The sequence below is a fragment of the Sarcophilus harrisii genome, chromosome 5 (assembly GCF_902635505.1).
Source record: "Sarcophilus harrisii chromosome 5, mSarHar1.11, whole genome shotgun sequence".
NCBI classification, from domain to species: domain Eukaryota; kingdom Metazoa; phylum Chordata; class Mammalia; order Dasyuromorphia; family Dasyuridae; genus Sarcophilus; species Sarcophilus harrisii.
This window is the reverse complement of record NC_045430.1, coordinates 136,676,038-136,702,348: the sequence shown is the minus strand read 5'-3', so window position 1 is coordinate 136,702,348 and position 26,311 is coordinate 136,676,038. Positions and strand designations below refer to the sequence as shown.

General features: G+C 31.9%; 1 protein-coding gene across 1 annotated transcript in view; it reads right to left on the bottom strand.

Annotated features, from left to right (window-relative positions):
* The window catches only part of SEMA3D (semaphorin 3D), a 224,726-nt gene that overhangs the window by 86,861 nt on the left and 111,554 nt on the right, over nucleotides 1–26,311 (bottom strand). Inside the window, exons 4-5 of the mRNA XM_031938642.1 lie at nucleotides 13,947–14,009; nucleotides 8,089–8,208 (exon numbers count right to left, since the gene is read on the bottom strand). Of these exons, the coding sequence (XP_031794502.1) occupies nucleotides 8,089–8,208; nucleotides 13,947–14,009 (183 nt within the window). The remainder of the gene's footprint in view (nucleotides 1–8,088; nucleotides 8,209–13,946; nucleotides 14,010–26,311) is intronic.

The following is a 26,311-nucleotide window of genomic DNA, read 5'->3' as shown; positions in this document are numbered from 1 at the left end:
CAAAAAACCCTGATCTCAAGGAACTCACATTCTAGGGGAAATAATATATATATTTTTAATAGTTTAGCCAGGGGTAAGGCAAATAGAAAGGCTCAGAAGTACCATGGGTATAGCTACATGCTAAAAGTTAAGACTCAGAGGTCCTCAGGTACTCTAAAATGATCAAATGATATTGATTAAGATCTGCAGGGCATTGGGTCAGGGAAAGTAAAAAGGCCTGGTGGTCCTCCATCTCACCAGAAGGAACAAGAGTTGTTAAGTCCATTATATCTAAGGAGGAGGTACTCCAAGTGAGGAGAAATTTTCTTGCCACTGGATTTTCCCACCAACTAGGTCAGTTAGATTAAAATAAAGTAAATCCCACTTCATTCCACACTGAATTTATCTTTAAATCTGTGTGCCATATAGAATGCCAGAATCAACAGCAAGCTTGGAGATTTTCTGGACCCATTCACTCAAAAAATGATTTAAATTCCTACTATGTGATAAACAGATACCTTGCCTTAGCATTTAAAACTTCTGAATCCAGATTTTTTTTAGCAGATTTATTTCACATTAATCTCCATATAGCTATATTCCAACCTAATTAGTCTATTTGGAGTTCCCTGCCCCCAAGTCTTTATATGGCCTGTCTTCTATATCCAGGACATACTCTTTTCTCATTTCTGAATCTCTATGTTCCTTCAAAACTTAGCTGCCAGAAGGTTTACTGATTGTATGTACCTTGGTTCACCTGAATTTGAAATGTCAAAAAGATATCAATGTATTTTCTAATTATAAGTAGAAATATTATTGTTTTGTAAGGGTAGAGGATAAATCAGTCAGTCAGCAAGCATTAATTAAGTCATTTCTATGTGCCAAATTTTGTACTAAATATTAGGAAGACAAAGCAAAAATATTCCCTGGCCTCAAGGAACTAATGTGCAAACAATTTGTACAAGCAAAATATTACAGAATAAATTGGAGGTGATTTCACAGAAATGCTATCCAGTATTAAAGGACTTAAGATAAGGATCTTTTAAAAGATATGACTTTAAATAAGAATTGAAGGAGGAAAAGAAATGGAAGATTTTATATTTGATATAGAAAGCAATAAGGAGCAGCTGGAGTTTATTAAATAGGAGGAGAGGAAAAATAAAACAGTTTAGGAATATTCCTTTCATAGCTAAGTGAAGGATAATCTGGAGTGAGGAGAGACTGGAGTCAGGGAGAAGAACCAGCAGACTATTGCAATAATCTAGGCATCAGGTGATAAAAGCTGGTATGAGAATGAAAGCAATGTCAGAATAGAAAAAAGATCATGTGGGAGAGATGCTTGAAAGGTAGAATTGAAGCAATATGACTTGACAACTGATTGGATGAGGGTGGATGGTGGGCAACAGAATGAGAAATTGGGGATAATACCTAGGCTGAAAACATGCATGACTATTAAGATGATAGGTTTTCAATGATAATAAGAAAGTCAAGAAAAGTGATGGGTTTTGGAAATGATATAGATAATGAGTTCAGCTTTGGACATGTTGAATTTAAGATGTTTCTGGAGACTCTATTAAGACATTCAATAGTCACTTGTTGATGGAAGAATAGATGTGTGTAGAGAGGTCAGGACTAGATAAATAGAAATGAGAATCATCTGCATAAAGATGATAAGTGAATCTCTGGGAGCTGATGAAATCATCCAGCAAAAGAACTTTAAAAAGTAGAAAAAAGTCCAAAATAGAACCTGGGGGGATAATCACAATTAGCATAAAATACCCAGATGAAGAGCCAGTAAAAGAGATTTAGAAAGGATGATCCACCAGACAGAAAGAGAAGGAGGAGAGAACACTATCACAAGAATTTGGGGAAGAATCTCTTCAAGAAGAGAATAACTGGCAGTGTCAAAGGTTGCATAGAAGTCAGTAAAAATGAATATTGAGAAAAGGACATTAAATTATTTGGCAATTAAGAGATCATTAGTGATTTTGAAAAGAGATCCAATTCCTGAATTCATTGATATAAGAAATTTCCAATGTGGAAATATCCTTCTTGGGTAAAGATCAGCAACTCTTCTGTAATGTTTAATCTTGGAGAGTTGTCTAAGGATACTCAGAATTCAATCAGTCAGGCAGTGATTAGTCAGCATGCAATATGTCAGACTCTATGCTTAAAAATGAGAATGGGAGGAAAGGCAAAAATAATATCTGCCCTTAAGGAAGATAACATTCAATGGAAGAGATTCCAAACTAATAATTAGGCATATGAAATATATGTATATATATATATATATATGTGATATATGTGTGTATATATGTGTGTATGTATGTGTGTATACACATACACACACAAATACACACATACATATACACAAAGTAGATGGAAAGTAGTCTGAAAATGAGTGGTACTAGGAGCTAGGAGGACTAGGAAAGAAAGCTCTTTAGATCATGCTTCTTCTCAGAGCTACAGTGTTCCTCCAAAAGTAGGGAAAAAATAGTGGGAATATCATCCAACATTTAGTAAGTGTCTATCACACAGAGTACTTTGTTTTCATAAAGAAAATGTTTTTCGCAATTATTACAAGCATTCTTGGTTGTGATGTTATTTTCTTCTAGGTATCTAATCCATCCAAGTTGTGTAAACAATCCTTTTTGAAAGTTTCATGTCATCCCTGACATTGTAGTGAACAAATCCAAGGCAAGCAGCTTCTTCATGGTGTTGGAGATGCATGAGGCAAAAATGTCCTGTTGGAGTATTTTCACTATTATAAAAACAGTATGCGCTTTAAAGTCAGTTGTTCTGGCTCAAACATCTATTTTTACAACAGTGGCCTCAGATAACACAACATTGGCAGCTTTTGAATGCTTGGGAAGAAGCATCGTCTTAAATTCCACTTTCCAAGAAAAATAAGAAAGCATAATCAGCACAGCCCCATGATCTTGAGGCAGTTTCATAACAAAGACAGCATGAGCTATCCAGAAAGAAGTGGGACTCACAATATGTGGAAGGGAATAAATACTATCTGTCCAGACAGATGTTCTACATGGAATATCTACAAACATGTCATGAGATCTATGAATAAGGCTGATAACTTAGTAATGCATTTATTAGGTACCAACTATATGTAGGGTACTATATTGGCTCTGGATTAGGAAATAATGGAAAATAATTGCATTTAGTGTCTATACTTTAGCAAGGCAGGGAATGATGTGAAAAATTTGCATGAGTCAGGATAAATAATCCTTAAAAAGGAATTTAAAAATTCTTTTTGATGAGTTATTAGATGAGTTATTATTAATTAATATTTTCATTTCATTGATGTTCATTAACATGACTTTGCAAAGGTTACTATCTTGACATAGTTATTCCTCTTTTAAGAAATATAATTTTCTATAATTTTATATTTACAGAATTGAGAGAATTAATTTTTTAGAAATGTTAAAATGTAGAAATGTCAGTTCCACGTATATTATTAGGTATTACAAAAGGACAATAGTGAAAAAGATGATTATGAAGCCTACATAAAGAAAAAAATGGCATCTCTTTCAAAAGACAATTAAAAACTATAAACAGAATGAAAACTATTACACACATGACACAAAATGACCTGAAGCCTTTGGTATGCTTTATGGTAGGATTTAGAATATAGGCTTTGGAATCATAGGAATCATAGATCTGGATCTTAAATAGGCCTTAGGGACTATTAGATTAACCCCCCTAATTTAACAGATGATTAAACTGTGGTAGAGAGAGGTTTAGTGAAATTCCATGGTCACAAAGGGTCAAAGATTTGAACTTAGGTTTTGTTGATTCCAAGTCCAATATTTTATACATTCCAAAAAATGTCCTTCCATATCATGGTTAAAGGAACTGATCCCCAGAGAAGTAAAGTGATGCTTCCAAAATTATATATGTAAGAAAACACAGAATCAGGATTAAAAGTTAAGTCTGATTAGAAATTTCTGATTTGAAATCTAGGCCTTTTTCAGTTGCCCCAATCTATCTTCTCTGCCAAATAAAACCCAAATCTTTTTTTTCCTTATTAAAGTTTATTTATTTTAATATACATTGCTTTATGAATCATGTTGGGTGAGAAAAATCAGAACAAAAGGGGAAAATCATGGGAGAGAAAAAAAAAAGAAAAAAGAAGTGAACACAGCATGTGTTGATTTACATTCAATCTCCATAGTTCTTTTTCTGGATACAGATGATATTTTCTATCCAAAGTCTATTAAGATTGCTTTGGATCACTAAACCACTGAGAAGAACTAAGTCTTTCATAGCTGATCATTGAATTCTTGTTATTGTGTACAATGTATTCCTGGTTCTGCTTCTTTCGCTCAGTATCAGTTCATGTAAATCTTTCCAGGACTTTCTAAAACCAGCTTGTTCCTCATTTTTAATATAACAACAACATTGCATTATCTTCATATACCACAACTTATTTAGCCATTCCCCAATTTATGGACACCTCCTCATTTTCCAATTCTTTGCTACCACACAAAGAGTTGCTACAAACATCTTTGCACATGCGGATCTTTTCCCCTTCTCTATGATTTCCTTGGGATACAAACTAAGTAGTGACACTGTGGGCTCAAAAGGTATACACAGTTTTATAGCACTTTAGGCATAGTTCCAAAATGCTTAGATCCTTTCACAACTCCACCAACAATGCATTAGTGTCCCAATTTTCCCAGATCCCCTCAAACATTTATCATTGTCTTTTCCTATGATCTTAGCCAATCTAAGAAATGTGATGTGGTACCTCAAATTGTTTTAATTTGTATTTCTCTAATCAATAGTGATTTAGAGCATTTTTATATGACTATAGATGGCTTTAATTTCATCATCTAAAAATTGTTCATATCCTTTGATCATTTATTAATTGGGGCGTGACTTGTATTCTTATAAATTAGATATAGTTCTTTATATATTTTAGAAATGAGACCTTTTTCAGAAACACTGGTTGTAAATTTTTTCCCCCAGTTTATACTTCCCTTTTTTGTCAGCCCAGATCTTAAAGGCTTCTACATGCCAGCATCAGTGCTTGAGGCCTAAAATCTGTATTACATTTCCACTGATACTGATTATCAGTGTCAATTTGGGCAAGTCACTGAACCTACTAAAACTCAATATCTTTATTTCAACTAGCAATATTGAAATATTCTTTGGGAGGATGAGGAGCAATGAGGTGATACAATGGATAGAGCACTGGGACTGGAATAAGAAAGACCTGAGCTAAATTTTACCGCATTAGCTGTATTATCCTTGGCAAGTCACTTAGTTCTGATCTTCCTCAGTTCCTTATCTATAATATGGGGACACATTGAAGAAGTAAATGACAAACTGCTCTAGTATCTTTATCAGTAAAGGAAACTTATGGAGATCTGAACACAACTGAATAACTGAACAAGAAATGGGAGGATCTGGAGATGAGTTGTTATCTATAGAAATAAAAAATATTCCCATATCAAGAATATCACAGATCTATTGACGAATTTAAGGTAAAAAAAAGGTAGGTAGAAAAAGCAAGACTAGCAAAAGAAAATTAGGGGAAAGGTTAGGACACAGGCTGGGAGCACAGCGTTTTATAAGAGAGACCTTTTCATATTGGTAGCAAAGAAGAAAATGGGAGAAACTCCTACATTCTGGATAACGTCCATGTATAAAATGTGGCAGGAGAAGGGAGAGTACCAGAGCTGAGACTGTATTACCTAATATTACAACAGAAGTGCTATTTTCCTGCAGCCCTGAGGAACATATAGAGATGGTATTTCTATCACACTAACAACAGTATCCAATTGGTTGATTATGAGGCATTCTTCTCCCTTTCCATAGGAAAATGTTTCTGATTTTATGATAAAGAGAAAAACATTTTTTATTTTAAAAAGTCAGCTACATAGCATAATAGGTATATTTATGGACTTGGAATCAGGAATACCTGAGTTCAAATACTATTTCAGACATTTAGTTGCACAATACTGGGCAAGATACTTAGCAAATGGGAATAGTAACAATTCCTAACTTATAGAGTTGTGGGGATCAAAAGATATACAGGTAAAGCACTTTGCAAAACTTATTTATGTAAATGCTAGCTATTATTATTATTAAAATGATTTAGTATAACTTTGTTATACTAAAATTTTAGTTGTACTTATATTCTTTTTGAGGAAGATTATTCTCACTCCTGTGTTTAAAATATTTAGCTAAAAGTAAAAAGTAATAATATTAGTATAATTTAATACTTTATTTTAGAAATTCATGAATATTGATCAGATACAATATATGTATCTTATTCAAAGTTCTAGGGATAATTTCTCATAAAAGTGTTTGAGTCGTCTACCAAAACTGTCAAAAGAGTACCAAAGTCCTCCAAGCAATACTCCAAGGACTCATTATTACTTGTTCACTCATAATTCTCTTATTCAGAAAACTTGTAGTTTTGACTGCCTTAGGGTTTTTTGACAGTCCTAAACTTAAGTAATTAGCTCCACCTAAATTTCCTTTCAGCAGCTCTGATTTTAGGAGCTGCAGAAGAATATTTGCCTTTCTCAGCAGATTGTAAGTATTTGGCCTTTTGGCCTCCAGCCTCAAAACACACCTAACCTATGGAGCTATGCAATATAATTACACATTCTGCTATGAATTACTGCTTAGGTATTACACTTCATCAAAGAGAGCCAAGAGAACTTAATGCCAGCAGCACAGAAAGATGGATTCAATGGCTCCTTTTCCCACCAGTTTTCTTTTAGGGTTTAATGGAGTCAATTACCCATGTTGGTTTTCTTCAGACACTTGAGTCTGGGCTACTTAACTCTATTGATTTGGGCATGGTATTATGGGAATAAAGACAATAGATTGGATCTCTTTATGAGTCAGTTACTTTTTCACATGCAAAAAACACCTCCATTAATAATTCTAAAACATATTGGACTAAGTGATTATGTGGGTTCTAGTAACTTTACAACACTAAAACAAACAAACAAACAAACAAAAAAAAACTGTGTCCCTTTTTCTTCTCTATAATATGAAGGGGCTGAACTTGATAAATTCTAAGGTGGACGATTCCTAAGTCTAAAATTCTAAAATGGTATTACTTATAAATCATTGATGAAATAAATCATATTTCATGATTCTGTGTTCTTGCTAATATCACTCTAGTTCATAAGAGCCAGGTGAAAAAAATAATGGATCAACTGTAAAGGATTATCATCATCATTACTAAAAAAAAAACAAGGTTCACCTTCTATGATGTTAACAGTAATATATCAGAATTATGTAACTTCCAAAATGAGAGAGAATTTTGAGATAATCTTGTCCATTTATTTAATTCGAATTATTATTTAAATTGAAGTCCAGAGAAAGTTGTGTCACATGACCAAGATGACAAGAGTAAGTTAATGGAAAAACCACAGTGTTAAGTACTGAATCAATACTACATTACTCTGCTATATGTACATACGTCTTCATAAATATAGATGTTTAATAACTAAGAGTGCTGCTAGATGGTACAATGGATAGAGTTGGAACTGGAGTCAAAAAGACTCATCTTTCTGAGTTCAAATCTGGCCTTCCATATTTACTGGCTATGTAACCCTGTACAAATCATTTAAACCGGTTTTCCTCAGTTTCCACAGCTGTAAAATGAGATGAAAGAAATAGCAAACTATTTTAGAATCTCTTCTTAAAAAATCCCCAAATAAAGTGAGAGTCAGACATGAATCAACAACAACAAAAAAGAAGATCTAAGAACATTACATTTCATATGGTATGAGATGTTAATCAAAGGGCAAAACAGAAGTAACTCATAAGATCTATTTAAAATACAATGTTAGAGTCAGGAAGGGGGCAGAAAGAAAAGATAGATGACAGAAAACCATGTATTATTAATTTTGTGAGTCTCATAAAATATAATATAGAATATAGAAAAAATTCAAAAATAGAATATAGAAAAATAGAAACTCTCATCAAGTTACAAGCACATATAAAAGGAGAGAATACATATTATTATATATCTTATACAGTATACAGCTATTTCTCTTATCCCACCCAGAAAAGCTTGGGATTTTTTAAATAACAAAATTATGTACTTCATTGAGTTCAATCACATACCTCTTTGTGAGTTCCAAGATCAATGTATCCACATATTGGGTGAAAGGCTCCAGTCCCACATACATAAACATGAGTTCTGTTATAAGACTGAAGCACTCGGATGAAATTTGCACATTCTGTCTATTGGGCATAAAAAAGAAAAGAATTAACACAAAAACATATAATAAGAAATGTCCTTCTCACCAACTGTTCCCAAGATACTTTTAAAAATAAATGTATTTGTAAATTAATAAATGTTGTGAACCAATAAGAAATATTTGTGTTTAATAGTATTTGCAATCATTATATCAAGATTCACAAGACATAAACTATTGAGTGTTAACATAGAAAACAAGTATGTAAACAATTGTTTATATAAGATAATTGAAGGCATGTGATAGATTTTAAAAAAAGAAATTGATAGATTAACAAAAAAAATTGTTCACTATAAAATCCCACTTAAGTGAGGCCTCTAGAATCCTACCATGATAGCAAAATAGCTTTTTTCAAATAACATGAAAATACATTGCCAGTATAAATGGCCAAAAGGAAAATAAATAAAAAAAATATGTAATTTTGAACATCTAAATAAACCAGACAGTCTTTAGGAGACAGAAAGCATCAGAGTTCAGAATGAGAAGGCAGGTCTGGGTCAGAGATGCAACTAAAACCCAAGACTTCCTACCTTTAAAGCTAGGCTTCTAAGCAAGATACAATGCTGCTTTTGTTAATTCTCTTAGTGAAGTTTTTCCTCCCATGGCAACATATTTTTAATTTTATAATCCAGGCCAAAGAGGAAAAAAATTTAATTTTGAAATGTAAGGAAATTATACAGTGGGGTTGTGACTAAAAGTTTCTGATTTTATGCAAATGTTTGAATTTTATATCATAGAATTCTAATGTCTAGTTAGGTACAGTTACCTATATTTGCTTCCAAGAAAGTAGGTTTAGTTCTGCCTTCACAATACCTGGCTTAATAAATGTTGTTGATTGATTTAAGAAATCTCTGAAGAGGAAGACAACTCAGAGCTGGATTCAGCCTTTGCTTCCAATATTTTCTCCCACCATTTCATAACATGAAGCTTCCTCTTCATCCAGTCTAGAAAACTGACTGTCTTCTATACTAGCAGTCCTTTGGGTGGTCCAGAAATCCCTGGCACTCTTACAGTACAGCTCTGCAAGGTCAAAACTATTTTCATAATACTGTGGCATTTTCATTTCTAATACAGTACATACTGGTACTGCATTAACCCACAAAAAACAAAAACTTGGTGAAAGATAGGGGTCCTCATTGATTTTTAAGTATATAAAAGGGGTCCTGAGACCAAAAAGTTTGAGAACTGTTGTGCTTAAAAAAAAAACCCAGTGCCTATGGTTGCCTCTGCCCCTTTGCTCATGTTGCTGTATTTTGAAAAATATCTTGCTCTTCCCCTCTCTTTAACACATTACTTGTCTCTGAGACTCCTGAGATTTTTCTTTGAATCCAGATCCTTCCTGACCACTAACTGACTTCACTTTCTCCCTTTTATAAGATTTACTGACTCTATTATTCATGTATTTAAATATTACAAAGGCTCTTGAAAGGCAGAAGAGATTCCAAGTTTTTTGAGACTAATTTCCATATTTTACTTACGGAGATTTTAAGCAACTCATACCAAGTCACACATATAGGAGGCAATGAAAACAACATTAGGGAAAAAAAAACTTGATTTTAAAATAAAAAAACTTAAGTTTGATTCCCATATTAGAGAATATTCCTTGTTAAATCTCATTTCAGATTCTTAGCAGCTTTGTGGTACTGTGTAAGTTATTTATCTTCTCTCAGACGGTTTCCTCATATGTAAAATTGAGTTAATTGAGAACCTAACTCAGAAGATTGTTGTAAGAACAAAGTGAGATAATATTTATAATCCTAAATCCCTTAGCCTTAATTCTTTGTGATAACCTACATCAATATCATCTACTATTATAGACTATTAATTAGTTGTATGGTAAGTCTTTTTTTTTTTTTTTTGTTTGTTTCAATTTTCTCATCTGTTAAATGGCCAATGAAATAATATGAGGATGTTATGAAGAAAGTATTTGTAAAAGTTTTTTTAAATGTAAGTTAATTTCTGCCCAAACTGAAATTAGAACCAAATTGCCTATCTCTCGGTGTAGTCTTTGTTTCTCCACAGAGTATTTCTCCATCATTAGCCTATGGTTTTAGAGAGAGACATATAGAAAGAGGTTAGCTAGGTGGTACAGCGCATAAAGTGAAAGGTTTGGTTGGAATCAGGAAAATCTGAGTTCACCTAGGACCTCAGATGCTTATTAGCTGTGTTTGCCTAGGCAAGTCATTTAACACCATATGCCTCAGTTTCCTCATTTGTAAAATGAGATGGAGAAGGAAATGGCAACTACCCCAGTATCCCTGCCAAGAAAATCCCATAAGGTGTTACAGGAGAGTCAGGAGTGACTGGAAAACAACTTCACAAACAACTATAGGGAGAGACAGCATTGATCAGTGGGAAAAGCTTGATGTTTACTACCTCTGTGACCTTGTACAAGTTAGCCTCCCTAGAGCTCAGTTTCCTCATCTCTAAAAAAGAGCTTCTTGGATTAGATGGTCTCTAACTTCCAGTTAGAGAGTTTTGACCCCAAGGATTTAGGCTAGATCACAACCTTTAAAAATTTATTATTTAATCTTTTTCATGTATATTTATTTCCCAAACTAGACTATAAAATCTTTGACAGTTTACTCTTCTTTGTATTCCCAATAGTGCTTTACAACATATTATCATTGGTAATAGATATTTGTTGACTGAAAGAAGAAATTAACTATAAGATTTGACAATTTCTTGTCTTAAACCAAGTTTCCAAATTTCTTAGACATCTAGAAAATCTAATTAAATTGTTGAAGGTTGTTGTTCAGTCTGTATTATTTCTATCCTTTTATATCTATATATGCTTCTTTACATGCTCATTATCTTAACAATTCATCCTTTTCTAATTTTCCTATTCCTAAGAATTGATACATCTTTGCCCTTCAGAATATCCTTTTATGAATCATATTCCTTTCTGTTTATTTGTTAAAAGCAACAGTTTGCCCTCCAGGACTTTGGGGTCTGCTGGGTCTCTTGCTTTCCAAAAAGAATGACCACAAGTGACTGGTCACTTGTACAAAGTACAAAGTTTCTCAGTGCCCTTTCTGTCTGTAATTTCTTAAAGACACTATTGCCTCTAAATGAATAACTCTTTTGAAGTCCATCTTGATCCTACCCTTGTTTGTGACCTATTTGCAACTTCTAGGCTTTATGTTTTAACTTATTTAACTCCTTCTCTGTTTTAGTCCTTGATTTTTATCTTCCACTATTTTCCCTTACTAAATATCATGAAGGTTTTGAAGATGCTAAACAATGAGATCTATAGACAAGAGTAAAAATAAAATATTGATGAAAAAATCCACTAATGTTCAACACTTGCTTCTGTATGAATATAACATTATTCAATACTTGGATACAAATTAATCAGTGGCAGCTGATTTCAATGTTTTTTGAGTCTGAACTTTATCAAATGGATTCAATAATTAGGGAATAATTATAGCTAAAATAAGAGAGAGAAATGCAATTTGGGGAGACATAAGTTGTATTGATCAAGAAATTGATAGTAATATTTTTATTGGATCCTAAATTTAGGACTGAGGCCTTAGAGATCATGTAGTCAAAAGATTTCATTTTTAAAATGAAGATATAGAGGTCCACACAGGAGATGTGACTAGCATACTTAGAGTTCAGAAGACTGGTGAAAAAAAGATAGAGTGGGTCATATGGAGTTGGAAATGACTGAACAACAAAGGAAATTTCTGATTGTAAATGCAGATTAGCACCTAAATTTCTGAATGTGAATACAGATGAGCACCCATGACCTGACAAAGAGATGCTGTCAGTTAGTCACAGAACAAACATTTATTAGGTTCTTACTATGTGTTAGGCACTGTGCTAGAGTTCCTGTTTATAAAGACAAAACATGGCCCTTGCCCTCAAGGTGCTTATTTTCTAAAGACTGAGAAAACACACAAAAGTATGTACATAAAAGATATATATATATATATATATATATATATATATATATACAATGTAAATGGAAGTTAATTTCAGTGGGGCTACACTAGGGGTGAGGATGAGAAAGATTCCCTGAAGAAAATGGAATTTGAGGTTTAGTCTTCATAGAAGCCAGGGAAGCCAAAAGATGAAGATGAGGAGGAAAAGAGTTCTAAAAATTAGGGAAAGCCAGAAAAAAGACATAAATTTGAGAGATGGAGTGTTCTATTTGATACAAGAAGACTAGCATCTTTGGTTCAAAATATACTTAAAAGAAAACAAAGTATAAGGAATGTGAAAAAGTGGGAAAATTCCAGGTTGTGAAGAACTTTTAAAACAAAATAGATTTCCTTTTTGATTAAACACAGGTTTAACAATAAAAGGGAGCCACTACATTTTAATGAATATGTGCGGATGAGGAATGGTGAAGAGAGGAGATGGCATGTTTAGAACTGTGCTTTACGGAAATCACTGACAATTGAGTGAAAGCAGATTGTTGTTGGGAAAAACTTGAGGAAGGAAGACCAGCTAGCAGACTCTGGCAATAATTCAGATCTGTGAAGTGATTAGGGCCAATACCAAAGTGATGGCAGTCAGAACAGAGAAAAAGGACCACATATGAGATGTTGTGAAAGTAGAAAAGATAAGACTCAGTGGTAATAGATCAGACATATTAATGAATGTGAATTAGTCAAAGATAAGATTGAGATTGTAGTTCTTTATCTGTATGACTGGATGGCTCAAACAAAATGTTTCAGTTGGAGGTCCTTCCAAATCTACAAATTCAAAAGGTCCATTATTTTATTAATATAGGTTTTTGCTATCTTTCCGTACCTTAGTATCTAAAATTTCACAAATTGCTTTGGTGAAAACAATTCATCATTTTTTAAATAGCCTTCTGGTAAGAAGCTTTTCCAAATTTTGCTAGCCTCATGTGAACAGAAGGACATTATATTTCATTACCTGGCTTCAAATCCCATTTGGTCTTAGTTTCTCATCTGTAAAAATAAGCTGGAGAAGGAAATAGCAAATCATCCCAGTATCTTCTCCAAGAAAACTCATAATCATTAAGATAATAATAGATACTACTTCAGAGCATTGCTGTGAAGATCAAATGATATAATAAATGTAAAGCACTTTGTAAACCTTCCAGTGATACATAAATGTTGGCTGTTATTATTATTATTCTAGAAAATGACAATAATAATACTTTATTTAAAGTATTTAAAGGCCAACTGGGCATTGAACCAGATAGTCTCCTTTAGGTTAAGGTCTTCTGAATGGAAAAACTATGATTTTCTTATTTTGATACTTAGGAATTTCATATCATGTTTTTTTTATTATTTCGTTAAATTTCAACCCAGGACACACATTCATAAAATACTAATTTTTAATGATAAAATTAACTAATTTAGATCAAGGTGGCTAGTACATGGATATGGAATGAGTTAGTCTAGCATCAGACATCTCCTATCTACGTAATCTTGGGCAAATCATTTCATTTCATTTCCATTCTATATAAAATAAGAAAGTTGGATTAATGACCTTTCAAGTTCCTTCAAATTTAAATCTATGATCCTATGACTTATGATCCTACAATAAGAACACCAAACAATTTCAGGGAACCTCTTTTGTGCTATTTATAAATACTATTGTTATAATTTCCAGTAATTATTTTAGAATAATATTTTATTTAGATTTTTGACAAGGTAGAAGTAACTTATAAACAACTTTTTAGAGGCTGACTAATTTCTCATCAATGCCCACTCTATTAAAGAAAAAAGAAATCATACTCACATAAGGATCTTTTCCAGCTAATTTACATAATTCCACCCTTTCCTTTGCTGCAGGCCAGTAAATCTGTAAAATATTTAAAGATATGTTAAAAGCAGAAATTCTAAAATACTAATCAATTTGCTTTGTGTGACTATACAACCGAATGCTAACATTATATCTGAACTGGGTTTTAATTTTACCATCATACTTAGTATTGTTTCTAGAAGCAACCTAGTTCTGCCATATGCCTATTTATATTCACTCTTTAAATTCCTCTAATAATATTTAATGATTAGCAAATATTTAGAATGTCATATGTTACATTAGGATAAAAGGAAGGTCTTATAGTTTGGCATATAACTGGTGCAGAAGAGGAAAGAGAATCCTTCATCAGTTTTTTTTCAAAGTTTACACAGAAGGAGAACATATGAGTTAGCAATATACACAACCACAACTCTCACAGATATATAAACAAATGCAAAAAAATACTAAAAAGGGAAAAAAGTTCACATGCAAAGAAAAATTGCTTAAGTCAATAAACTAGTACACAGATATTTAGAAAACATTACAGGCAAAGATTCTAAGTTTTTGATGAGTTCATAGCCTGTTTTTACTTAGGTTTCAAAGTCTCGAGATTATCCAAAAGTTTTTTATTTTGTTAGTGTTCAGCAGCTTAAAAAAATGAGATTCTCTCAATCGAAATACTTCATTAGGTTTAAAAGAGTGATCACTGTTGGGATATAAACAAAAAGAAACTAGAAAAAGAAAATTTGGGGGTGTATAGTTATATGTTTATACATTATATGTGAATTTTGGATTTATTTTTTATTTAAATCTATTAGCAGGATTAGCAACAAACAAATCTCAGACAATCAAATTACTTCATTAGTGTTCAAAGGAATGATCACCACTGGCATATAAGCAAGAAGAAACCAGAAAAAGAAAACTTTAGGTTATATGTCTGTACCCTTTATCTTAGTTTCTAACTTATTTTTGATTTATAGCTCTCAGTAAGGTTAACAGCAAATAATTCTCTGTATGAGAAAAAAGAAATAATGTCCAGAGGAAATATCCAAAGGAAAATTTAAAAGCCTGAAGCTAAAAATGATTTAAGCCTCTTCTTAGTTTATGTCATTATCCCTGTAGTGGGATTTTAGCTTTTTAAAGTTTCACAATCAAAAACAATTAAGAATAGTTCTATAGGATTCAAGGTTATTCCCTATATCAGATAAATGGTATTGAATCATTTTCCAGAGAAAATATTAGTTGAATTTAAGGCACTAATTTATACCACATTTTTGCAACCCACTACATTACAATCACAGTCATTGTGGTTGAATCAGCAACAAGCACAAGAGATGAGCTAATTTCAAAAAGAGTATGTATAAATACTCAAAAATTATCATATTAATCCAGATCTTGCCTAATCATTGCATTTGGCAGTATTAAGATGATAATGTTCCAGAAAAATGACCTCCTTCCACCTTACTTCTACACAGCTTCCCAATTTTTCTTGCTATTTTTGGTTGGTATGTTCACTGGACAGTTTTTTTTTAATCCCTTTTAATATTATCTTACATTTAAAGAATATCACTTTCACCCAGGAAATAAAATTGTTTCATATATCTTTTTCATTCCAATCTATTTACTAAAGGCAAGTATTAATTCCACAAGATAGACTGAAAAATAATTGAAACTAAATACATAAATATTTCACTGATTTTACTTCCAAGACTATCCAATTAATTCGACTACGTTCATCATTTTAGGTTCTGGGTTTAGTCCTAATCTAAAACAGAGAAAGCAATCACATTTCAGAAACATGGCCAGATTGCTGAAGGAATCTTCATTTTTATTTTCTGTGATGAATTTCTTGTTTCTATTAATAGTACAAGAAATGTCCATGTTAAGGATGGGGTGGGAATAGGCAATATTAAAATGAAGACAGCTTACACCAGCAGTTAAAGTTAAAGATTAAATGAAAACTGATCTTAATGTCTTGGATAACTGGCAAGTGTTAGGTATAACAGTACTCAAGAAAATGTCTCCCCAGACGAGACAACAATGATAGTAAAAGTAATCTTTCTATGAGGAACATTTTTTTTAATTAAGAAAAAGCTAAAACATCTACAAAAATTAATAAGTTTCTTAAAATAGTTTCTAAATCTAATATCAAAATTTCAAGTCTGGAACAAAAGTGGCTAAATAATCTTTTAGCTTTTAATGCTCATTAATTGGGCTGGATAAGTTGTGGTATATGAAAGTCATGAAATATTATTGTTCTATAAAAAATGATGAACAAGCTAATTTTAGAATGGAAAGATTTGCCCAAACCGATGCTCAGAGAAACAAGCAGAATCAGAAATACATTGTATATAGTAACAGAAAGAATGTATGGTTCAGTGATTCAAAGCAATCTAATAGACTTTGGACAGAAAATGACATCTGCATTCAGAAAAATGAACTAAAGAAACTGAATGTAAACCAACACATGCTTTGTTCACTTCTTTCTTTGTTTTTTTTTTTATCTCTCCCATTATTTTTCCCTTTTGCTCTGATTGATAAAGCAATGTGTGCTAAAATAAATAAATAAACAAAACAAATAAATAAATAGCCACACTAAATAAATAAGTAAACAAAACACTCATGAAATTCCAAAACTTTTTTAAAAGAAACTATCAGGTGGTCAAAATCAAACAGTGATGAAGGGATTAATGCAATAAATTAACAGATTGAATGCTTAAAATAACCAGAGCTAATTGCAGAACCATTAAACACTTTTTCTCCTCCTACTATATACCATTTACCCTATTTTTCAGAATGTTCCATCTTTGGCCAGATTTGTTCAATTTAGTTTCAGGTTCCATATTGTCAAGGAAACTACATGCTTGGAATGAAAGACCTTTTTCCCTTTTTCCTCTAAATTTCATGGGATTAGGAATATGTTTTATTTAATCCTTGTATCCCCTCAAATGCCTAGCATAGTTTTCTTTCCATAGACACATAGAAATACTTATGGAAACCTAAGTTATCAATAAAAATTAAATATTTTGTCAGAAAAGTTTTCCTAACTTTTCATTCTGGGAATCAATATTACTTATATAAATCATCACTATTTCTGTTTGTTTATTTTAAATGAAGCAAAAATGACTTAAACATTTTTCAGTCTATCTTGTGGAATTAATACTTGCCTTTAGTAAATAGATTGGAATGAAAAAGATATATGAAACAATTTTATTTCCTGGGTGAAAGTGATATTCTTTAAATGTAAAGGATTCACTAAGCTTACATAAGTGACTTTGCTTGATAATATTAACAAGTATTTTAATATCAAAACTTACTTAAAACTCACATCATAGAAGATAATTATCTTTTTAGGCTGAAAATATTTACTTTGTTGTATGAGTTGTCATGGGTAAGGTATTTATTCCCAAGTGACCAGCATATATTGACTCTCAGTCCTTTCAGTAATGAGCCAGGCTAGTCCTCAGAGCTGGCTTAGGTTCTTTCCTGGCTAGTTTAATGGAATCTTGTAGGCTTTTGTTCTGTTGGCACAGCCTCTAACACCCTAGAATGATTTCCACACCATAATGAAACATCAGGGTAGGATTTTGTGGAGGAAGGGGGGAAAATAATTGTAGTAGGGCCAAAAAATGAAAAGAAAGACATTATTGATACAATGATATGTGGCTATCTGTCACTCAATTGTTAGCATGTGATTCCTGTTTTTTCTACCTCTCTGTGATAAGCAAAGCAGTGAAGGAAATAGAATTCACCTAGGTCAGCTTAGAGAAGAAAACAAAATATGTCTACACTTTCATAATGATTTTCCTTTTCCATAAGAAATGCACTGTGTGTATTTGTGTGTGTGTGTGTGTGTGTGTGTGTGTGTGTGAGAGAGAGAGAGAGAGAGAGAGAGAGAGAGAGAGAGAGAGAGAGAGAAACAGAGACAGAGAAGAAGAGAATATGAATCTAAACCTTCACCCATTGGAAAAGGACTAATTGCTTTATCCTATGTATTTAGTGGTCATGACATCATTGTTGCCTGATATAAGGAGAAAGAGCTCTGATTCTTCAGTCAGAGGACTTCAGTTCAATTCTACCTCTGATGTTTATTATCTATGTAAACATGGACAAATTATTTAATGTAGGTCACAATTGCCTCATTTCAAAATAAGAGTCAGATTAAATGAATATTGAGGATTCTTCTAGATCTTCCTTTATGACACTATGAACAGTATGTTGCCATTATCATTTTTAAAAATTACTTAATGTTCTGATGATCAGTTTTACATTGAAAAATGTTGACTTTAAAAAAAATTAGAAAACTGTAAAAACTATCTGTTTAAAGAAGTCAATCCCATTTTTTTTTAAATAAGAGAACATAAAATAGTAATTTTTTTTCTTTTGAGTATATATCATGACTTCTTATGTATATAAGTTCTTATGTAAAATAACAAAATAAAAATAATTACTTTTATCCAAATATTCCATATCAATTTCTTAGAAACTGTAACTTCATAACTAAGCTTATGCTGTGAGTTATGTTTATTTTGTATTTCCATGTCTATGCTCCATGTTAATTTCACTGTCCCATTGCATTTCAAATGAAGAAAGCAGACATCAAAGGCAAAATATTAATGATTTTTCAAGAAGTTATTAGTTTAATTTATAATGCTACATAACTTGTATAGTAGTTATCATTTAGTAAAGAAAACAATTTCCCCAAATTTAATTATTTAAAGTTATTCTATTTAGGGAAACTTTCAAATAAAAATAAGACCATAAAAATCAAGCCAAAGAAACTCTAACTATATGTACAATTTGTTCCATTCCTGAAAAAGTAATCTAATCAAACCCACTTAACAAGTGTGAGGTTAATAGAATTTCCTCTGGCCTAATTTTGAGATGCCAAGGCTTGACTTTTGTGTTGTGTTATGTGGTTGTTGCTTTTGTTTTTAAATAATGGAAAGAATTACAAACTATTCAGGAAAACCAAAGAAATTCATCTTGTATCATATACACAATTATTGATGGTTTTTTTTTTTTTATTGTTGTTTGTTCTTCATTCTTGAATAAAAACCATAACATCAGGGAGCTGATGCCATTACATACTCATAAATTGGATTAAATGAGAGAGTGCTGTGCAAGGTCATCTGTCTCATTTTCCCATTCAGAGCCATCTGGTGCAACGAATGACCAGATATAGATCAGGATGACTAGAAATGGCACAATTATTAAAAAAAAAATTCCTTGGAGTTCAATATTTTGAAGGTTCAAGGAAAATGAAAAAGTTGAGGTTGTGGTTAAGCTTAGTTAAGGACCTGGAAATGAGCAAATTAGAAGTTCTCTGAGCAGAGAATTATCCCAGATTTTAGAAGAGGTCAAAGAAGGAGACCTGAATGTGGCAAGAAAGCAACATGGAAACGTATGAAATTCACTAAAGGATAAAACAGACACAATGCATAATTTTTCTTACAGTTAGCCTTGGTGGAATATTCTTTAGCTTCAATTTAAGTAGAATCCATAGAGCAATAAATAGAAACTGCTTCACAGGATAAGAATATCATAAAGACCTTTAAGGATTTTAGAATATTAAAGGAAGCCCTCAGGGGCTAGTGAATTTTTCCTTAATAAACTGTACAATTGACAAGAGCAGGCTGCAAGTTTTATTTTACTCTCCCCCAGTGCCTAGCACAAGGCTTTTTAGAAACATGATGAATTGAAAGGAACTTTTACTCTAGACAAATTGGTCTATTTACTGAATATTGAACCTACTAGAAGAATGTCCACTTTCAAACCTTGTTATTATTTTCCCATTTTCTTCCAATGCATATAATTTTTATCCATTCTAAAAAAACTAACGCAATTCTCACTTCTTTCAGTTTCCTGGAAAAAATATTGTTCAGTTATTTCAGTTATGACTGACTCTCTATTGGGTAATAGAGTTTGGAGTTTTCTTTGGCAAAGACACTGAAGTGATTTGCAGTTTCCTTCTCTAGCTCATTTTACAGATGAACAAGCTTGAGGCAAAAAGTGTTAAGTGACTTGCCCAAGGTCACACAGTGTCTGCCATCAAATTTGAACTCAGGTCTTCCTCACTCTAAGGCTGATTCTCCATTCATTGTGCCACCTAGTTAGCCTCTTCTGAGCTCTCCATTATTTTTTGATTCTTGTTTTGTTAATTATCTTTTAATGATATGCCATAATCTCAAACTATAAGTTCTTTGAAGGAAAAGACTATGTCTCCATTTGCTATAATATAATAATAATAATAATAATAATATATAATCCTTAGAACCCATTGCATGGAAGGGCTCAAATAAATAGTAATTGGAAGGTACTAATGGAAATTCTTTTTCGTCTTGAAATAAGAAAAAGGATAGCTATAAGTAATGTCAGGGTTCTAAGAAGTATTTTAATTACAATGAGCAGATGGGACTCACATCACCACTTTAACTGTGAATCAGTCACATTTAAGGATCCCATTGCTTTACCTCTGTGACCATTGGAAAGCATGTGTTTGGCATTTATGTGAACAAATTAATCACTCTGAAACAAAGCAGTAAGCTGCAGCTTGAAAGTTAATTTATAATGATGTCCAAATGGTTTCAGTTTTCTTAATTTCAAGCAATTGGGAATTAGAAGAGTGGCTATTATCATTTTATAATGGCTTTATACATACTGTGCAGAATTTAGTCATTTCTCATGTTGTATTCCCAGAAAAGGAGAAATTGAAAGGTTACATAATTAGAAATAGATCTGTACCTCATATTGCAATCAAAGAAAGTCACTAATTATAAATGAATCTTTGCTTATAATCCACATGCAAAATTCAATTACAGAGTATCCATGGAGCTAAACAACAAAATCAAAGGCCATCTTATGTTTCAGAATGTTTTTTGGATAAGAAAAACAACAAAGACCTTTTTATAGTGAGCTGGGAGTCAAAGAAAAACAGCAATAATAACAAAAAAAAGTTCTCTTAAAAATTATCTCAGGGACTTGAAAAGACTTTTAACATCATTCTTTTTTTCTATTAATAAGATACAATATCTTGATTTTAGGTTGATTATTTAAATAATAAGTACTTTTATAAATCGAAGATTATCAGAAAATTCTGCCAATATTTTGGATTACCACTGTATAGTAAATGATTTGGGACCTTAGTAATTACTTATCTGCATATATCTACTTATTTATTTAAATACCAATTACCTTTGGCAGAATTCAAATAAATTATCTTTAAGGTTTCAAGGATGTTATTTTTGCATTATATCTCTAAGGTTTAATATAAAATTTTAAAATGATTTTGAACTACTTTTAGCTAAATAGAATTAAAAAGTATTTCTTTAATAAATGAGGCACCTAATATTTTGTTTTAGTAAGGTGATATGTACATTGATTTGAGGGTAACTCATAAAAATAGAGAACTTATCTTAGAATATAAATTTGAAGTATTTGGTTTCACATTAAGACAAAATACTATGGATACTGCTCACAAAAGGGTTCTTTCCTGCAGCAAATTTAACTTGTCACTTCTCTGAAAGGAAATTACATTTCTACAATGGAATATGATACATTTTCTACATAAAAGGACATTTTTAAGAAGCTAAAAAAAATATCATAAAGTAGCATATATAATAAAAAATATCTTGGTTGAAATTAATGTTATGTCTATCAGAAATGTATAATAGGTTTCAGATATAGGGAGAACTCTGGTCTTGAAATTTTTGAATGCTTAATCTAGTTTTGACACTACTAGCTTATGTGAATGTGGGAAGTTATATTTTTTGTAATTTGATTTCATCAAAAATCACTCTATATTACTCAAGGAGTACAAGAGCTTTCAAAATATAAGCATAAAAAAGAAAACTGATGATCTTTAAAAGAATTAATTTAAATTATTATGCCTATTAAATTTTGATTCCATTACTCTCTAGTTACAGCTCTGGCTGGACTATGACCTTTAACATCTATCTTGCGACATTAATCCACACTGTGTCATTAAAAATTTATCTCATATCTTCAGCACCACAAATCTGAATCATTTGTCAATACTGAATTGCATCATAGGAAAAGTGGTTAATAAAATAATGTAAAGTTATTTTCAAATCATTTTTTCTAAATTGGAGCCTCTGTTTTATTAAATTGAAGAAGTGTTTAAGGACAGTCGAAAACTGATTATTTTTAGTAGTTGGTTTAGGAAAAAAAATGCAGTCTTTCAAAGACTTTCAATAGAATAATTTTTTTCCAGATCATTCTGTAAAAGAGTACTGCATCCAAAAAAATGGCCAGGTTGAAACAAATATCATTGCTTAATAATTTTTCCAACTGAGCAATCTAGACACCTTTTTAAATAACTAATGAACCACAGTATTTATCATAGATCATGGAATGAGAAAGGATCTTAGAATTTTTTATTCTTCTCTTTCACTTTACAAAGGAAGAAATTGAGACCCCAAAGAAACTAGGAGACTTTACTACTTTGCCCCTACTAATAGATAACCAGTGACAGATCTGGGAATTAAATCCAAATATTCTAGGAACAAAATCAGCCTTCTTTCTCCTGTATCATGTTATATCTATATTTTAATGGACAAAATAAGTCTTTTGTTGAAATATCATATCGCATGTCATGGTATCACAAATTGAATAGAGCTGGCCTACAAACTGGAACTGGTCAGTTGGAAAACAAGCTTCCTCCCCTCCTCCCTGTCTTCCTTCCCTTTCTCTCTCTCTCCCTTCTTCCCACCTCCCTCCTTTTCTCTCCCCTTCCTTTGCTTCCTTCCTTTTTCCTTTTCTCCCTTCCCCCTTCCTTCCCTCCCTTCCTTCTGCCCACATAACATATTGTTTTCTTAGCTAGACATTCTTAAAAGCTTCTTCTTTTTTTTTTTTTTTTTTCCTTTTGGATCTCTGAATCCTCCTAAGATATCTTGGGATTCAGCAGATAGATTTATTTCTTAAGCACAATGTCTTAAACCAAGATAACTCTGATTCTCATTGATTGGACATCTATAGGTCCCAGGCCAAGTTCCATTTATTTGGATATCATTTGGGTCCTGATTGACTGTACATAGCAATCGTTTCTTCATTTCTCCCTTGACCGGGGAGGGTCCTCTCCTCCCAAAATTATTTGTTTGTTTGTATGTTTATTTGTTTATTTTTGAACCAAGTGAAAGAGGAGATTCTTTGCTTCAATTGTTACCTATCCTTAATCATTGAATGGGTGCAACCTCAGTCAGAAACCTGTTGAAGACCTTAGCTTAAAAAAGCCAAAGTTTTCCATTTCATTCAAGCTCATCTCCAGTTGTCTTGATCTGTATCTGGTCACTGGACCCAGATGGCTCTGGAGGGGAAAGTGAGGCAGGTGACTTTATACAGCCTTTCCTCACTTAAATCCAATTCACTTGCATGTCATGAGCAATATATCACTGATGTCATGGCCCTCTTCAAGAAGAACAAACAACAATATCCTATCAGACAATGGAAAACTTCCTTTTCTTGACGAGGTGCAGCAGTTGATATGGATTGGAAGAGCAATTCCTTGTTCATAAAGTTCAAGGCACATATGAGGAAATCACAATAACATTCTCTTTGCTAAAAGGGACTTTTATCACAAGAAAAGTTCATGATTGATTTTGTGACATGTTTTGGAGGGGATGGATCTTTAATAGAAAATCAAAGGGAGGAGAGGGGAAAAGGCAACATCTACTCAAGGATTACATGGATTGTGAGATGCTGAGTGTCTTTAAACTAACAAGACAGTCTGAGTTCTCATCAAGATCATCCTAGATATGCTAGGCAATCTAGAAACTTCCTTTTTGTATGCAATTATGGTTGATAGAGTTTGCACAATGACTATCTTTACTACAATAATAAGACAGTCTAGGAAAGCTGAACTTTTTGTGTACTGATGATGGCTGATAAAAGCAGGGTGGGCTCCTTTTAGCATTTTCTGATAAGGTAACTGAATATATGAATTTTTGAGTTTACATCACTACCCTTCTATACTTTGTTTCATTCTTAAAGTTTTATTGGTATGAACTTGCAGTGTGAGAATTTTCAATGAACAACTGCTCTATAATTTGTTGTAGTAGAGAGTTAATTAGAGCACTTAAGAGGAAGGTAAAGTGTCAGAGCCAGGATTTGAATTCAGGTATTATTGATTCCAAGATTAGAACTTTTGATTATAATTCTAGGTAAGTCACATAACAAGTAACCCCCACTAACTTATCTAAGACTCTATATAGACTAGGTATCAATCTTCATGGTTAGAGTGAGTTTCCCTTACAGAGAATTTCTCATTCAAGTGAAATTATAAATCATTTTTTCCCATGTTCCCCCACTCATGAAAAAAAAATTTAAAGATAATGTGTGAGAAAAAATGACAAATTAACTTTTTTAATAGTTCAGTACATTTTATTTATCTATCTTTAAAAGATTACTTTTCATAAGATTTTGAAAAAATATAAAAAACATAAGTCCAAGTCAATTTAAAGGCCTTACCTGAGCATATCCCAAGCCAAATCTGTGATACACTAAGATAAGATATTTTCATAACAAATGTAAATTCTTAATAATTAATAAGATGGCTTTTAAAAGGCCAAGGCTTTAAAAAATATCCCTTAAAACACAAATATTTCAGAAAGAATAAATTTAGAAAAGATTTCTTTTGATATTTTAATGATGGGCTTTAGTAAACTTTCTGGTACAGCAAAGTACTCAACAAGAATTGCTTTGACTCATCAAATGTTCTTTTCAGGAATGTTTATCAATCAGAACTGAGACATTAAAATAACAGAGTAAGGGTTAAGAAAATCCCATATATTCCAGAACAAACTGAATCTCTTTTATTATTAAAATATTCAAGCATTTGGGAAAAGGATCAAGTGAATTGTTTAAAATGACAAAACTATTAAAATGGCTGTATTTTCGAGTGTACTCTTTAAAGAATAAGAAAATACTATCATTTAAATGATTAAATCAGCTACTTGAATTAACTTTTTTTCAGGATAATAAAAGGATAAATCTTCCCTGAAAAGAAAAAACAAAATGAAAAAATAAACTACATCCCCTCAATCTGACAAACTGCTTTTACCATTTAATTTTTTTTAATGATGGATTAAAAACTAATCAGAAATAAATACTTTAATGTATTGATTTAATCTATTGAGTCATTTCAGAACTGAAATAAATTTCTAGCATATTTGATAAATTTTTTAAGTTTTCTAAGTTTTAAAAAACCTTGTTGAACTATGTAGTTCAACATGAAACAGGAATTCATGATTATATCTACCAGAGAATTCAGACAAGAAAAAGAAATCAAAGAATGAGGAAAAACAAAAATTCTCAAACAAATGAATTATTAAGTTCCTTGATTTTGTGTCATTTTTATTTTTGTGCATAACCAAAACTTTTAACATATAAGATTTTTTTTAATTTTTAAGAATTTAATTATGTAAATGTTAAGTTTCCTTTGAACTTTGACTTTCTGTTAGTTTGTGATTCTTATCTTGAAATCAATTTACATGACCATTTTAATGATTATTTCATTAAGAAAAAGAAAAGTCATTAATTTTTGAGGACCAAAATCAGGAGGATGGCAAATGGCCTAGTCTCCATAAGTATTAAAAGCAGTATTAGAATTTGATCTCCAGCAGAGAAAGTTGGCTGTATCAGGTTTTTTTGTTTTGTTTTGTTTTGTTTTGCTTTATTTTGTTTTGTTTTGTTTTTGTTTTGTTTTTTACTTCATCACTAAACCTTGCAATCAATAGTGCTTTTAGATATTGCCTGGCCTAACTCGTTTATTTTACTAGTGAGAAAACTGAGGTCGAGAAAAATTTAAGTGATTGTTTAGACCACACTTCTAAGAAATGGCAGAATAAGGAATTTGAAGCCCTTATGAGGGCAATTTATACTTCCTCTGATATCTCTCTCACCCAGTAGGCGGCACTAGAACATTTATAATTCACAACTAGTAGAAAGCTAAAATATCAACACAGGTAATATAAAGTAAAATAAGTTAGTGGATACGTAGATGAACAATAAATACATGGATGGCCATGCTTGCTACAAGTATGCCTCACTTTGGACAAATTTGAAAGTCAGATTGAAAGTCAAATTAACTGTGTAGTAAATGTTTATTTAACAGAATATATTGTATAAGAGTTTTGTAATATTTAGCACTCTGAATACGGTCAAAGTATAATTCACTTTACAGAAATGTAGATTGATGTACACATCATATAGAAAATGCTAATTACATAAAATCAAGTAAAATATACTTTAAAACTAACTGAAAATCACTTTTGTTCTTTGATAAAAAGCTATCTTCCTTTTGTAGAATGGAAGCTTCTTAAGGGCAGGTATCCCTCAGCATTTGT